This window comes from Dipodomys ordii, unplaced genomic scaffold, assembly GCF_000151885.1.
Source record: "Dipodomys ordii isolate 6190 unplaced genomic scaffold, Dord_2.0 Scaffold197, whole genome shotgun sequence".
Lineage (NCBI taxonomy): Eukaryota > Metazoa > Chordata > Mammalia > Rodentia > Heteromyidae > Dipodomys > Dipodomys ordii.
In genome coordinates, this window is record NW_012267413.1 from 1,131,167 (window position 1) to 1,146,881 (window position 15,715).

The following is a 15,715-nucleotide window of genomic DNA, read 5'->3' on the forward strand; positions in this document are numbered from 1 at the left end:
TCCAACTTGTAATGGGTTTCCTGGATCTACACTGATCTTCAAGATGGCCACTTGTTTAGCCAGAAGAAAGGAAAAGCTCTGGGAATTTAGAGATCGAAAATCTTAGGGTTATTTTTTTCTTCCTAGACAACAGATTTGTCTCTAAGTCATCTGTCTCTTAAGACAATTTCATATCCCTCACCCCAGCATCAGTGAGGATGTGTTTGCTATGTTATTATAAATCTTTTACCTTAAACTATTATTTTGCAGAGTGTTGTATTCTGTACCAGGCTGGCTGGCAAAGGTTTGCCTTTTTCTCTTTTGCTTAAATTGCTTTTTTTTGGGGGGGGGGAGGGTCTGGTCGTGGGGCCTGAACTCTGGGCCTGGGCGCTGTCCCTCAGCTCTTCAGCTCAAGGCTAGCACTCTACCACTTGAGCCACAGCGCCACTTTCATTTTTTTTTTCTTTTTGCTTATGTGGTGCTGAGGAATTGAACCCAGGGCCTCACGCATGCAAGGCAAGCACTCTACCACTGAGCTACTTTCCCAGCCCCTTAAATTGCTTTTTGAGAGTCACCAACACTCACTAAGATAGATCAATTTTTTTCATGAGTTTTAAAAATTATCTTTAAGCAGTTGAACAAAAGTTGCCATTTAACCAAGCAGATTATAAAGACAATATATCTTTATCAGTGTCAGCCCTTTCAAAATTCTCATCCATTCCTCCCCTCTCCATTCCTTCCCTCACTCTTCTTAATTTAGTGGGTATTCACTAGATTCTTGACTGCATTCCTCCCCCTTTTCCTCTTCATTTGTCCACTCCTTTCCCTTGACCCCCTCCCAACTCCTTCTGATTACCAGCTTCCTGTGTTTTATTCCTTAAAAAGGTAAAGCCAAAGTTCAGCAAAATAAAAACACCAGGATAGATTCTTTTTTGCGGGGGAGGGTCCGGTCGTGGGGCCTGAACTCTGGGCCTGGGTGCTGTCCCTCAGCTCTTCAGCTCAAAGCTAGTGCTCTACCACTTGAGCCACAGCGCCACTTCCGGCTTTTTTTCTTTTTGCTTATGTGGTGCTGAGGAATCGAACCCAGGGCCTCAGGCATGCAAGGCAAGCACTCTACCACTGAGCCACCTTCCCAGCCCCAGGATAGAGTCTTAATAGTGGAATTACTTGGTCAAAGAATTTGAACCTCTTTAACCTTTTAATATAGATTGCCAAATTGCTTTCTGCAAATATTATAGTTCCTTCTTAATAGCAGTCCTTGAAAACACCAGTTCTCTTGTATTCTTGCTAAAAGAAGATATCAGCTGATTTTTATAACATTGACAATTTTGAGATAGATGGTATAGAGTTGTTTCATTTTGTACTGTTTGCCTGCTAGAGAGCTTGTAAATTGCTTGTACATGTATTCATCACATGTTTCTATTATCACAAATTATGTTCCTTCCTTTTATGCTCATTTTCTATCTAGCTGTTAGTATCATCCATATGGATTTATTTCATAGAATTTATATATTAAAAATATTAGTCCTGGGGCTGAGAAGGTGGCTTAGTGGTAGAGAGCTTGCCTTGCATGCCTGAGGCCCTGTGTTTGATTCCTTAGTACCACATAAGCAAAAAGAAAAAAACTGGAAGTGGTGCTGTGGCTTAAGTGGTAGAGTGCTGGCCTTGAACTGAAGAGCTGAGGGACAGCGCCCAGGCACAGAGTTCAGGCCCCACGAACAGACTCAAAAAAAAATATTAGTCATTTGTCTGACATATTAACTACCAGTATGCTTCTCCCTTGCTGTTGATCATTGAGGTTATTTTATCATTGTCTCCTACTAGGTTTGGGGAGTTTTTATGTAGACAAGAGTCATATTTTCTTTGTATCTTAATGTTTTCAGCTTAGAAAAACGATGTTTTTCTTCCACATAAAGAACATGATTACCTTCTATTCCTTCTTCTCTTCACATTTTAACACTTATCTCAATTTGTCTGCAACTTATTTTAGACCATGTTGTAATGTGCTGACTACTGATTTTCTTTAACAACCAAACTGAAGATATATTTAACTAAATATCTCTTTTGTACATGGTGTGGCTGTGGGATGGATGGGATGTCACTGGGAGTGCAATAAAAGGCAGGTGAGATAGTGTTCATGTGAGAGTACAGACAGGTTGATGTGAATGTGTGAACGAAGTAGACACATTGCTGATACCAGCCATTACTAGAACTAAATCCCTCAGATAACAAGGTTGGGTTTTTTGTTTGTTTGTTTGGGTGTGGTGGTGGTGGTGGTGGTGGTGGTGGTGTGTGTGTGTGTGTGTGTGTGTGGTACTGGAACTTGAACTTGGGGCCTCTTGCTCCCTCTTGGCTTTTTCACTTGAGACAACTCCATTTTTGGCTTTTTGGAATTGAATTAGAAATAAGAATCTCAAAGACTTTTCTACTTAGACTGGTTTTGAACCACAATCTTCAATTCTCAGCCTCCAGAGTAGCTAGGATTACCAACATGAGCCACTGGTGTCCAGCTTAATTTTTTATTTCTTGATCCCTGGATACTTACTAGCAAAGTTTCCATACTCATTATTACTAAAGAGATAGTATGCCCCAAAGATAAATTAACCTATTAGAGGAGGAAAGCTGTATTTTAGCCTATGGCTTCAGAGGTTTCAGTGCCTAGTCCCTTTGTGCTGTTGCTCTGGGCCTGTGCTGGTGGAGGAGCTTCTCACCTCATGGCAGCCAGGAAGCAAAAAGAAGAAAGAAAGGATTAGGATTTCAATATCTTCTTCATGGGTCGGCCCTCAATGACCTTTATTTTCTTCCACTAGGCTCTACTTCTTAAAGGTTCCATCATTTCCCATTAGCTAGGGCCAAGCCTTAACACATAAGCCCTGGGAACACATTTCAAGGTCCAAACTATAACAGATGTCATTATGACATTATATAACTCCTAAGTAATCCTGTGAGAAGCACACATCAATCTTATGATGTTAATCTTGTCAGTAATATTAGGATTGAATCTACTTACAAGTAAACAATGAGACAAATACAGATTGTTGGGTATCCCACAGAACTATTACCTAGATTTTTAAAAAATATGTCACTTCCATGAAATCTTTTTTAAAAAAAATGTAGGAGGTAGCTAGTGGCTCATGCCTATAACCATAGCTACTCAGGAGGTTGAGATCTGAGGATCATGGTTTGAAGCCAGCCTGGGCAGGAAAGTCCATGAGACTCTTATCTCCAATAAACTACTCAGAAAAAGCCAGAAGTAGCTCCATTACTCAGGTGGTAAAGTACTAACGTTGAACACAAAGAGGCTCAGGGACAGAGCCTAGGCCCTGAATTCAAAGCTTAGGACTGGCAAAAAAAAAGACCAAAAAAACCCACAACAGCTGGAAGTTGTGGCTCAAGTGGTAGAGCAATATCTTTGGCAAAAATACCCAGAGACAGTATTCAGGCCCTGAGTTCAAGTACCAGAAGCAAAAGGCAAAAATAAGTGAGAGGGCTATTCTTGGTTGAAAACAATATGAAAAATAAATGTGTGAGCACTGCTTACATCCTAGAGTTTAAAATTATTTCTAATTGAGGATCCTGGGTTGCTTAATAGAATAGATCAATTGATATTAAACTTGGGGGTGTAATTTAAAAATAATAGCATTGTATCTACCTGAAAACCTTCAGTTTGGCTCTTAGTGTGCTGCTCTGACTTCTTTCTATCCTATTTAATGTTTGATGATCCAACAGCAGAAACACATTATGATAAATGACATCAAACAGCAAAACACCTTGGATTAGAATTCTTTTTACAATCTATTGACAGTCTAGTCTTTCTGATCCTACTAATTTCAATGACACCTTAAAATTGACTTTTCATGATAAAACCAATCAATTGCCTATATTGTCTATCAGTTCCAAATACCTGGAATGGTGGCACATAGAAAGTGCTCAATAAATATCTGTTGGTTCAATGAATTGAATATAGGAAACTTATTGATCTTACTAGATTGAATTTTTATTGACCATCAGTTTGGAATTCTTTTATTTAGAATTAATAATTCTAAGTACTTGCAAGGTTTTTTATGCATACACTTGCATATATATACATCTTATATAAGATGTATGTATATAACATATACATACATCTTATAATATTGAAACCTTATATCTCAAGATTTCCTTATGTCAAAATATCAACTGTGAGAAATGGCAATTTGGTCTTTTGTTTCCAACCCTTGCAGGTTTGATTTCTTTTTCTTATTAACTGGGTGAAGTCTCCTATGTGACATTGAACAACACTGAACACCTTGTTCCTTATTTTAAGAGAGAGTGCTGTGTTGGTCATAGAGACTTATACTTGCAATAGAAATTTTTATAGCTGCTTAAAAAATCAGATAAGAATTTTTTTCTATTTCTCATTTGCCAGGAGATTTTAATCATTTATGGGCATTCCCACAATTTTATTCCTGCCATTTGTAGTTTGTTCTTCTAACATCACTGAGAATTATCAACTTTCTAATGCTTCATAGTCAAATTCACCATCATCCATTCATTTTAAGCAAGGAAATGTGTGGGCTAGGTTATCTTTTGGGCACCATAAAGCATACCAATGTAGGGGAACAAATCAAAAGTTTAAAAATTGACATGTCCACCCAATACTGTGCTACATGAGTTGGCAGGAACTCATGTAATACTGGGTATAATGAATAAAAATATGAAGTGTACATTTTATATTCCAAGTAAACAAACTTATGGAGCTTTATAGTGAGTAAAGCTCCACATCCTGAGTTTCTGATTTTTTTCTTTTTTGGTTTTTTTGGGGGTCGGTTGTGGGTCCTGAACTCTGGGCCTGGAGCTATCCCTTAGCTCTTGAGCTCAAGGCTAGCACTCTACCACTTGAGCCACAATGCCACTTCTGGCTTTTTCTGCTTATGTGGTGCTGAGGAATCGAACCCAGGGCCTCATGCATGCAAAGCAAGCACTCTACCACTGAGCCACCTTCCCAGCCCAAATTTCTGTTTTCTCTCTCTCATTATATGGAGAATTTCAGTTGCACAATCATTTCTATAACCTGTGATCTCAGCACTGCAGTGGGACTTTGATGACAGCCACTAAGACTTAGAGACTGATTTTTGGGGGAAGTTAATATAAATTTAATTATAAATCCATTTCCTAAGTGGTGGGTCAGCAAGCTTATGTCTCCTCATGGCTGAGGAAAGCGTAAGAATTCAGTGACTCAAAGAAAGGTTCCAGAATTCAGTCAGATCAGATCTTTGCCTTCTTGCCCTCCCATCCTTTCACTGAGTTCTGTTCTGACATCTGTTTTTAAAATCACTGTCAGTGAAGGCAAGTGTGCTGCTGTGCTGAAATCCACAGAAAGCAACCTCCAGAGAAGATCTCATAAATCGTAAGTATGTGTGCCATCACCCCTAAAGTTGATGTGCTGTTGACTTGCCTGGGAGCTTGAATTTTCATTTAATGCAGAAAATCAGCTGTGATTCGCATGATTGGTGGTGGTGCAAGCATATTGAACACAGTGGTTTCAATGACTCATAACTGACAAAAGTCTATGCAGGGGCAGGGGGAGGGGGAGAGAGACTTGTGAATGCATTTTGGCATTGACTAGAAAAATGGAAAGGGAATCAGCTTATCAGCATATTGGCATGCAATGACAGGCCTCTTAAATGCTTTCCAATTCCATGTGCAGAAGAAGTAGAGAAGGAAAACCACTGTCATCAGAGAAAAAAAATATTTGCTAAAAAATTATTTGCTAGAACCTTCTCTTTAATGAGCAGCTTCATTCATTTTCCCCCTTCCCCAGGGGACCACACTAGTATTTGTCTCTATCACACTAACAGAACTGGTGGGTGCAATCAATGTCACAGAATACCATCAATTCAGTTAAACAACCAGTGGGGAGGAAAAACCCCAGAAATCAATAACAGTTGTTTCACTGAATTGATGGGTTACTGCAAGTCATTCAGATCTATGGCTCGACTTGTGTGTTCAGTTGCTGCCGTGACAGTGACAGACCCTGCTGGAAAGCCTCAAATGCAGGCTTACCATGGACAGAGCTATAGCTCTGGCTGGGGAAGGGCTTGCTGTGGGGTGCAGCCATTGTCTTGGCTGGCAGCTGCCGGCAGTAGGCACTGCTGACAGTCACCTTGGCTGAGCACCTTTGGCAAGAAAGGCACTGTGGCTGTTATGATTACTTAACCTTTTAGCAAACCGGCAAGGTAGAAATGGCTGCTCCCCCCACCCTTGTTCTTTTCTTACTTGTGGACTAAAGAGAAGCTATTTTCTCTGTTTTAATATGGGAAGTACAGGTAGGAAATGACCTCTGCTCATGATCAAAGCTGGAGTCTTTTCTGAGCTTCCCTCTCTCCCCTATCCATGCATAATGGAGTAACTGAGAGCATTTGGTTTCAGAATCACAGATGCCCCAATTCCTACCTTTGAATTTCAGTTTCCTCATCTTCAAAGTAGACATAACACCCATTTACTAGGACAAAGGGTACAAAGTCTATTTCTAAGGACTTGTGCATTGTCAATCTGAAGAGGCCTAAATTGTTGGGGGGTTTTGTTTTTTTGTCTTTTTTTTTAAACCTTTATTCTCAGGTATATCACTAAAGATGATGAATTGAGGGTGAATGTCTTATTTCACATTATGGCTCACAATGTTCCTCCTTCCTCATGGGTACCTTTTTTTTTATTTTGAAAATACTGAACAGAGGGGTTACAATTACATGGGCAAGATAATGAGTACATTTCTTATCAAGCATTGTAGCCTCCTCCTTTGTTTCCCCTTCCCATCCATTTCCATCCTCCCCCCGCCCCCCCAATCCTCCCCACCCCCCAAAATTGTAAAGTTCATTTTCGACATAACGACTTGTACATTACATTGTTGCAATGGGTCCACCTGTATCCCTATTTAAACTGTTTTTCCCCTTCCCCTCCACAAATTATACCGACATGAAATACAGTGAAAGCAGGGGTTATACCATGGGGGAGGGACATACAAAGCAACAAAGAAATAATCTTATAAATGTGTTAGAAACAATCGCATGAAAGGAAAAAACATGTGAATACATATCTTAGGGTTTATTTCCCTAGCATCACCTTATCTGACCTTTTCTGCTTGACTCAGACATATACTAGATATTGCAAATAAGGGAAACCATGGGACCTGTGCTTCTTTGGGCCTGGCTTACTTCACTTAATATAATTTTTTCCAAGTCTTTCCATTTCCTAACAAATGGGGCAATGTCATTCTTTCTGACGGAGGCATAGAATTCATTGTGTATATATACCACATTTTCTTGATCCATTTCTCATGGGTACCTTTTTACAAATTCTCTGAGTGCTCTTTGTGAGAGCCACAACAAGGGTCAGTCTTCAATTGCCAAGTTCTGAATGTGGATGATCATTTATCAGAGTTCATGCCACCCTGAAGCTTCTCCTGACCCTTCTTTATTCATTCAACATTTTAATGATGGCAGCTGGTAGCCTGGAGCTGCAGGCTCCCAGGCATGGGGGTGCAGTGAGGAGGAAGGTGTTTTCAGCATAGCCATACATAGCTCACTCTCCTGCCTGGCAGACGGCAGGAAGCTTCCACTAAAGCAATGCAGTCCACAGGCAGGGAATCTTACCTCTGTGAAGTTCAAATGCAGGCAAAACCTATGCAAGGCATTAGAAGTCAGACCAGTGGCTGTCTCTGGGGTGGGGGTGGGGGAGTGGAGACTGATAAGAAAGGGACACAAGGAGCCTTGGGGTTCCAGAAGTGCTCTAGACATTGGGTTGGACTTTAAGCACATATTACATCTGAGCTGTGCATCTAGTGTGTCCTTCCCTGTGTGTGTGCTTCAACTCCAGCAGGGAGAATTGGAAACATAAACAACCATACACAAGCACCACAGTGCTGTCCTTCAGCAGGAGGTGCTGGTAGGTACCATGACTGATCAAGCTGTATTTCACACCTGTGACACAGAGTTACAGTTATACTGACTACTTCAAACACAGCCTATCAGCTTACATGACAGTTGGCCCAGGTGGGCAATTCCACTGTGGAAAAGGAGAGCATACCCATCCACAGAAGAACTTGGTACCTAAAAGCCATTCAAAGGTCTTCTCATTTCCTAACAATAATAGCTACATTGTGGTTAAGTGCTTATTTATGCTAAGTGTTTTATAGATACAGCTTGTCCCGCTGTCTTTCCTATAATCTTAGTAAGCAAGTGTCTTTGGTTGAGCATAGGGCATAAAGATGGATTGTGTGGGTTTAAGTCCCAGCTCCTCATTTCCTTTTATGGACTATTGGTAGGAGTCTTTGACTGTTTATATCTTAATTTTCTTGTTTTCAGAATAGTGATAATGGCAGCTGTGTATCACCCAGTTACTGGGAGTTAGTCTGGTAGAGTAATGAGAACATAGTCCCGTGTGATACATGGTAAGAATTGTAAACATATGAGTCACTATTTTGCTTTCAAAAGTGGAAGGGCTGAATCCCATGGTTTTCTGAGATCAAGTTGAAAAGCCCAAACCTGTGTGCTCTCTCCTTCTCTCCCTCAAGTAAAGATAGCCTCATGTCCTAAACACCTGTCAGGCTTGTGGGTCTGCTTCCTTCTTATGCAGGTCTCAGGCCAAGTGTGGGTTTGAGGTCCTCAGTCACTTCGGCTCTGATCATCCCCGGTATCCTCAGGGTGACCTACAAGGAAAGGCGGTTCTAGATTTGCTGGCAGGTCCTAGACTATTTTGGAGACTGAGAAGCTGCTAGAATGAGGATTTTTGCATGTTCCCACCTAGATTGAGAAAACTGCTCTCCTCCATCCACGTAGTGATAGTGTAAATCGGGCTCTACTGGGAGATCCAAGTCCCCAGCATACATTCCTCTATAATCATGAGACTCTACTTAGGGAAGAAAAAGGTCAAAGGGCTTCTTAAGACTGCCATCATAGAATACTATACCTCCACCTTTTGTGAGTGTGGGACTCTAGCCAGTGCATTGCATTCAGCCCAGGAAACCAGTCCTTGTGAAATGTAACAGAACTTTAGAGGAAATGTAACAGAACTTTAGCAGCCTGCATCCCCCTGAAGCAAAAATGTATCTGGGCTTCCAGTAGAGTAAGAGTCAGTTCCAAGTGTGTACAGGGCCCTTAGCTCCCAGCACCAACAAATGCAAAGTAGCAGAAAACACAGAGATAGAACAAGAATGCAGCCAGTGGAGGGCTATGAGGGAACTTCCAGGGACAACTTCTTGAGAACTTCCTGAGAACTGGGTCTTGGATTTGTGGGAGTCCCACTAATAGGTTTTATTGATGGCATGACAAATAAATTGAAGCTCAGTAATTTGTAGATTAAGCTGTTTGATTAATATTTATGAATTGAAGTCATCAAACTAGAGGGGAAATTTTTTCTATTATAATTGCTAGGACTCAAGTCACTTTTTTTGAGGTAAGATATTGCATTGTATACCAGTCTGGCCTGAATTCACTATGTAGCCCAAGCTGGCTTTCCAACTTGTGATTCTGCCACATTGGCCTCTTCAGTGCTGGGATTAAAAGCATGTGTTACCATTCCTGGCTTAAAGTCACATTTTCTAATAAAGAAATAGGTGATATTTGTGATCATATTTTAACAAAGTAAACCTTGTGTAAAGTGGTCCCTGCCAATCGGTTTCCACAGTAAGTAGAAATGTGAATAGTAAATGTTCATTAAGTATTCTTTTTGTTGTTGTTGTTAGTCCTGGAGCTTGAACTCTGGGCCTGGGCACTGTCCCTCAGTTCTTCAGCTCTAGTGCTCTACCACTTGAGCCACAGTGCCACTTCTGGTTTTCTGGTGGTTTATTGGAAGTAAGAGTCTCACAGACTTTCCTGCCTGGGCTGGCTTTGAACCATGATCCTCAGATCCCAGCCTCCTGAGTGGCTAGGATTACAGGCATGAGCCACCAGCGCCCAGCAATGAGCTTCTTTTGCTCAAGGCTGGCACTCTACCACTTTTTTTATGTGTGTCTCGGTTGTGGGGCCTGAACTCTGGGCCTGGGTACTGTCCCTTGGCTCTTCAGCTCAAGGCTAGCTAGTGCTTTACCACTTGAGCCACAGCACCACTTCTGGCTTTTTCTGTGTATGTGGTACTGAGGAATGGAACCCAGGGCTTCGTGCATGCTAGCACTCTACCACTAAGTCACATTTCCAGCCCCTCATTAAGTATTCTTGTCTCAAAATTATCCCCAAAGTCGGCTTGTATCCTTGCATGTAGAATTCTGTTGCAACATTTCAAACTTCAAAATGTATAATGAGTTTACTTATCAAGGGCTCCATTTATGCATATAAAATCCTCAAGTGATGTTAAAAATTATGTCTTGTGGGCTGGGAAGTTGGCTCAGTGGTAGAGTGCTTGCCTTGCATGCCTGAGGCCCTGGGTTCGATTCCTCAGCACCACATAAGCAAAAAGAAAAAAGCCAGAAGTGGCGCTGTGGCTCAAGTGGTAGAGCGCTAGCCTTGAGCTGAAGAGATGAGGGACAACGCCCAGGCCCAGAGTTCAGGACTCACGACCGGACCCAAAAAAAACTATATTAAAAAAATTATGTCTTGTACTGTTTTCTAGAAAAAGCTGTGCTTCTTAGGCTAAAATGTAGCCCCACCAAGATAAAATTAGTGTCCTTCTTTTTAAAATTGGTGTCTGACCACCATTTCAGCTCTGCTTAAAAATGTCAGAAAAGGATTTTATATAGTGAAGGAGCAAGATGTGTGCTCTGTAGGTATTTACTATTGATGATGAACATAAAAAAACAATAATACAGTGAAAGGAATTTACACTTGAAAACCCTGGTTGCCTTTTTGCTGGTAGTGGCTGAATTTTATCCTTACCTTCCATGTTCTCTTGATTTGTATATCTGCAATCTGGGTGGTTCAAGGAGAATTTGGCTTTTATTGTTCAATCAAAATGATAACTGTGACCAGGCAAAGTGTGTTTTCAGCCCAATCGTCCAGGAATAACAGGACTAGCCGACATCTATAGGGAGCAAACTTAATCATTTTTCAAAATGGTTGTTTGCCATGCACTTGTGGATCATGCCTGTAATCCTAGCTACTCAGGAAGCTGAAATCTGAAGATTATGGCTCAGTCAGCCCAGTCAGACAAATACTCAAGATTCTTAACTTCAATCATCCACCAAAAAGCTGGAAGTAGAGCTGTGGCTCAAGTGGTCGAGCACCAGTCTAGAGTGAAAAATCTGAGGTACAGAGCCCAGGCCCTGAGTTCAAGTTCTACTTGCACAGCCCTCCACCCCCGGATACACAAAAGTTCTTGAGTCATTTTCTAGCTGACTCTATTTGTAGCCACACTTTGCCAAGTTCCTTGGCAAACAGTTTTTTTGTTCTATTGTTTAAGAAAAATTTTATTAATATTAATATTTCAACAAAGTTAAAGTTATTCCAACAGGTTTAAAAAGCAGACAGACACATATTACAGACTATAAAGTACTAAATGAGTTTTATACAATTAAATATTACACAGATGGGATATATTTAACTACCAGACTCAGAAATTAAATTTGTAAGACTAAATCCAATATTAGCACTTGCAATATCTCTGAAAATTGGAACTTTTAAACTGCTTCATTCTCTAATATATTCCTTAAGTTTCTCCCAAATACAGTGCTCTCAAATCCTGAAAAAAAAAGAACATAAGAACTCCAGTACTAAGAACATACAGACAAAAGAACTAGAAATCTTGACTGAAGAGAGTTTCACCTGGGTCACTTAACTCTTTACTTGAACCAAACCTAAAGCTTCTGTGTATTGAATACTGTTTATAAGGAGAATATGGATCAGAAAGTTTGTCAGTAGGATTAAAAATTAGCAATATACAGTATTATTCCTATCAAACTTTTTCTCATAAGTTATATTTATAACAAAACTATAGTTAAAGCATCTATTACACTGTGTATTACACATTCAGGAACAGAGCAGGGACATTTATGTGTTTGACATTTTTGCATCCACTTCATTGTACTTACTTATTTGTGTGAATGAACAAGTAACACATACCATGAAAGGATCCTTCACATCCATCCCAGGGGACCACCCAGAGAGACACGCAGGCAAGGTTGTAAGGTTTATTAGAGGAGCCATATTTCTTCCAAGAGAGAGCACACAGCACCCTTCACTATCCAGGTAGCAGGAGGGTCTGGGTGCAGCAAGTGAGGTAGGTGGGAGTCAGGTGGGTTTGGGAGGAGTGAGGGAGTGGCCAGCTCCAGGTTGGGAACTCCAGGGCTGGGAGGAGCTCAGGTCTGGGTGGAGCTGAGGACCAAAGGTGGGCACAATGCTTACACACCACATCTTCCCAACATCTAAAGGTAATGCAAATCAACCTAAATCTCCCAAGAAAAGAATGAACATTGCATTAAATACTGATTCAATTAGCAATCATTGCTGTAATAAAACAAACAACATTATTCGTTTTTCTTTTTTTCATTGAGCTTCCACTTGAGAAACTGAACAACAGAAATAAATCTTAAGATTTAATTCACAGCAGAAATAGTAGTCTTCTGAAATCTGGGAGATGCATTGGCAAAGCCACAAACCTAATACCTTAGAGAAAAGCTTTCCAGTAATCTGAATTTTGGTGCAGATTTTTGAAGATTTAAGCTACTAGGAAAACTGGCTCAAGAAATGAAGAAAACCAATGGCAATTTCTTACCTGGTAGCAGGTAAGAAACTTTGCATTAGGCCCTCTAAGTGCATATTTTATAAAAATGACTGACTTAAAGAAGTGAAATGCTTCATTGTATTTTCTCAGAAGCTAATCAAAAGATGACAGACTCCTACACAGTTTTGAGAGACAAAGTGGATGCTGAGCGATCAGAAGTCACTCCAGGTGTGGAGTTTTAGAAAGTTAGTCCTTGGCATAAATGCCACCATTCTCTGGCAGCAGATACAAAGGAATGATGCTCTGGAGAGAAGGTAGGAACACTCTGCGATCGGCCCATGGACAGATGAGGGTTCCAGCTAGAGGTGGGATCTTTAATTTGATGATTTATCTTCCTCTGCTCAAACCTCTGTCTTTATAACTGGTCATTTCAATAACTCCAAGTCCTCTCTCAACGGGGTCTGTCAGGAGGAGGCCTTGGGGAGCAGATATCTTCTCATTCTGTTCTTGAATGTATTGGGAGACTTTCTTCAGAACCTTCTCATACTGGGTTTCCATGCACAAGAAGATGGTATATGCTGCTAAACAAAGCCAAACAGCCTCCAAACAAGGACGGGTCCCCAAGCTTCTCTGCTTCTGCATAAAGATAATTTAGAGTTGGAACTGTTTTCTTCAAAGTGCTGCCTATCAATCCTGTTATCCAACTCTGTGGGGAAACTTGGTCTGGAACGTGCGCTACTGCTGTAGTCTCCACGGCTGAATACCTTCCCGGACAGGGGCGCCTGCTGCGGCCTGGTGGCCAGGCGGGGACCGGCCCCCCTCCTCGGCCCTCCAGCTGCCTTCGTGCAGCGTTCGGCCGTCCTGGACGTTCTGCCCGGCCCACAATGTGTTTTTGTCTTTATCACATTTGCTAATTCAGGCAGATACACAAAGCAGATTTCCCAGAGTTGTTCTGCTTCCAGCCTATGTAGCTCGTGGCTACTGCCTATAAAAGGCGGCTTTGAATTAGAATTCCTGAGCAGGCTCCAAAGGAGATCCAGGACGCCACCTAGCGGGGAAAATGGGTGGCTGCCGGCTGCAGATGTAACCTGAAATCAGGAGGGTGGCTGGAATTCCTGTCCGTTCCTTCCAGAGAGGGCCTGGGCTTCCTGCAGCATACCCTAAATTCTGGTACTTCGCTGTGGCTGTAATGTGGCCGGAAGTGACAGAAAGATGCTCTGTGGAGGGAAACAGAAAACAGCTCCCCACCGCTCCACGTGGCCCTCTGCCGACACAGGGACTCCTGGCCCTGTGGGGAGAAGACCCCGCCTCCAGGGGACGCCTGTGCAGCTGCTCTGGAGACATGGGTGTCTGGAACATCCGTGGAGGAGAGCGCTTTCACTGAGCCCTTGAGCCTAAGGTCCTGTTCTGTCATCGGCTTATGGGGTTTAGCCCTTCCATTTTCTAAGACTAATAGGAAGTCCATTCCTGTCCATAAACCGGAAGTCTGGCCATGGGGTGAAGGTAAAACACTTCCTTTCCTCTTATACAGCTCACAGCTGATCTTCAGGTATCATCTGACCCCAGAGGTAGGACAGGGGCCAAGGCATGTTCCCAGTTGTCCATTTGTGAGCCCCTGGCTCTACACCGACAACTTCCTTCTTAGCACACATCTCTAGTGAAATGTCACCTCCATGTGGGCTTCTTTCACGGCGCTTGTCACAACTTGCCATCATTTCATGTTTTCACGTTCATCATTATCTCCCTGGAAATGCCTGGGTGCTGTCTACTGCAGTGTCCTTTGCAGTGTCCCGTGTCCCCTTATTGGTTTAAAGAATGCAGAGGCCAGAGCCCAGGATGGAAAAGTGAGATGGGGAGGGCTGGGCAAGGCCTGGGAAGGTCCTTGATGTGCAGGCCCTGGTCGGTCTCCTCTCTTTAATGGGAGCTATCATAGGGGTGCAGCTCAGCATTGGTTGTTAAGTAAATCACTTAGGTACAAAGCACCATGTGGATGCACAACTTTCTCAAGGGCTGAGACATTTTCATTTGCTTGATTCCATTTACTGTAAGTGCATCTTCTTTCCTGGATCCCCTTATTAGAGGGAAGAGATAGGAGATAAAGGAGGGCCCACCGTCCTCTGGGGCCCTGGCACAGAATGGCAAACATTCGAGGTGGGAGCCTTACGGATCTTCCAGGCCAGGGTTTCTGAGACAGTTTTAGCCACAGATTCAGGCCTCACCCCCAGAGGTTCTGATTGAAGTGGTCTGTACGGGTCCAGGTATAAGGACTTTCAGGAACTTTCCAGGTGATTTTTATGAGCACCTAAAGCTGAGGACTAGAACCCAATCCAACTTTTGCTTCTATGATGTATGAACAGAAATCTGGAGGCTAACAGTCTTGCTGCCTAACTCCTGGGTCTGCAGCCTTCAAGCCTCTGTTCCCTTCTCCAGGGCACAGAAGGATCCAAGCCCCAGACGCAGGCAAGGATTGCTCCCATAGCAGGACCAAAGGTGATAGGCTGTTCTCTTACATTTAAGATAAGACGGGGGACCATACCACACTCAGTCCAAGGTCTGAGAGCAAGGTGGGTATTATGGAGCAGGAACCAGCAAAGGGTCTGCATCTAGGAAGAGGATCTGGGATGCAGACAGATGAATAGTGCCTGAAACTTCTCTAGGACACAGTCTCTTCCTGGACCACCCTCTACCTTTGGCAATTGCAGGGAATACTGTGAGCTTTAACCTGGGCCCCATTGTCAAAGCGGGCAGCTGTAGGTTGAAGAACCTGGTCTGGTGAGGTGTGCAGGCCAGACAGACACTGAGTCATCTCAGAGCTCAGCGAAGAATGTCTGTTTGCATTTAGGGGGACACAGGAGCTTCATTTTGTTCCAGATGGAGCATAAGGCATGGTTGTAAAAGGCAGGGGTAAGACACCCTTGGATGCACGAGTCAGTTTCTTATGTAGCAGGCAGGACTCTGGAGCCCATAGATGCAGGTAGTGGCTTGTGAGAGACTTCCAAGCTTCTGGGGCTACCCAGTTCCAGCCAACTCCACAGCTGAGTATTCAAAACTTCAGATGTTAAATCATGGAGGATTGTGTAGAAGTCTATCATAGTGCACAATTCGG

General features: G+C 42.4%; 1 protein-coding gene and 1 pseudogene across 1 annotated transcript in view; both read right to left on the reverse strand.

The window, feature by feature from the left end:
* Window positions 1-6,506, reverse strand: part of Fam124a (family with sequence similarity 124A) — a 76,712-nt gene extending 70,206 nt beyond the window's left edge. The window contains exon 1 of the mRNA XM_013034817.1: window positions 6,415-6,506. Coding sequence (XP_012890271.1) covers window positions 6,415-6,506 — 92 coding nt within the window. The remainder of the gene's footprint in view (window positions 1-6,414) is intronic.
* A 6,490-nt stretch (window positions 6,507-12,996) lies between these two features.
* Window positions 12,997-14,023, reverse strand: LOC105999721 (annotated as a pseudogene).
* Window positions 14,024-15,715: the final 1,692 nt, after the last annotated feature.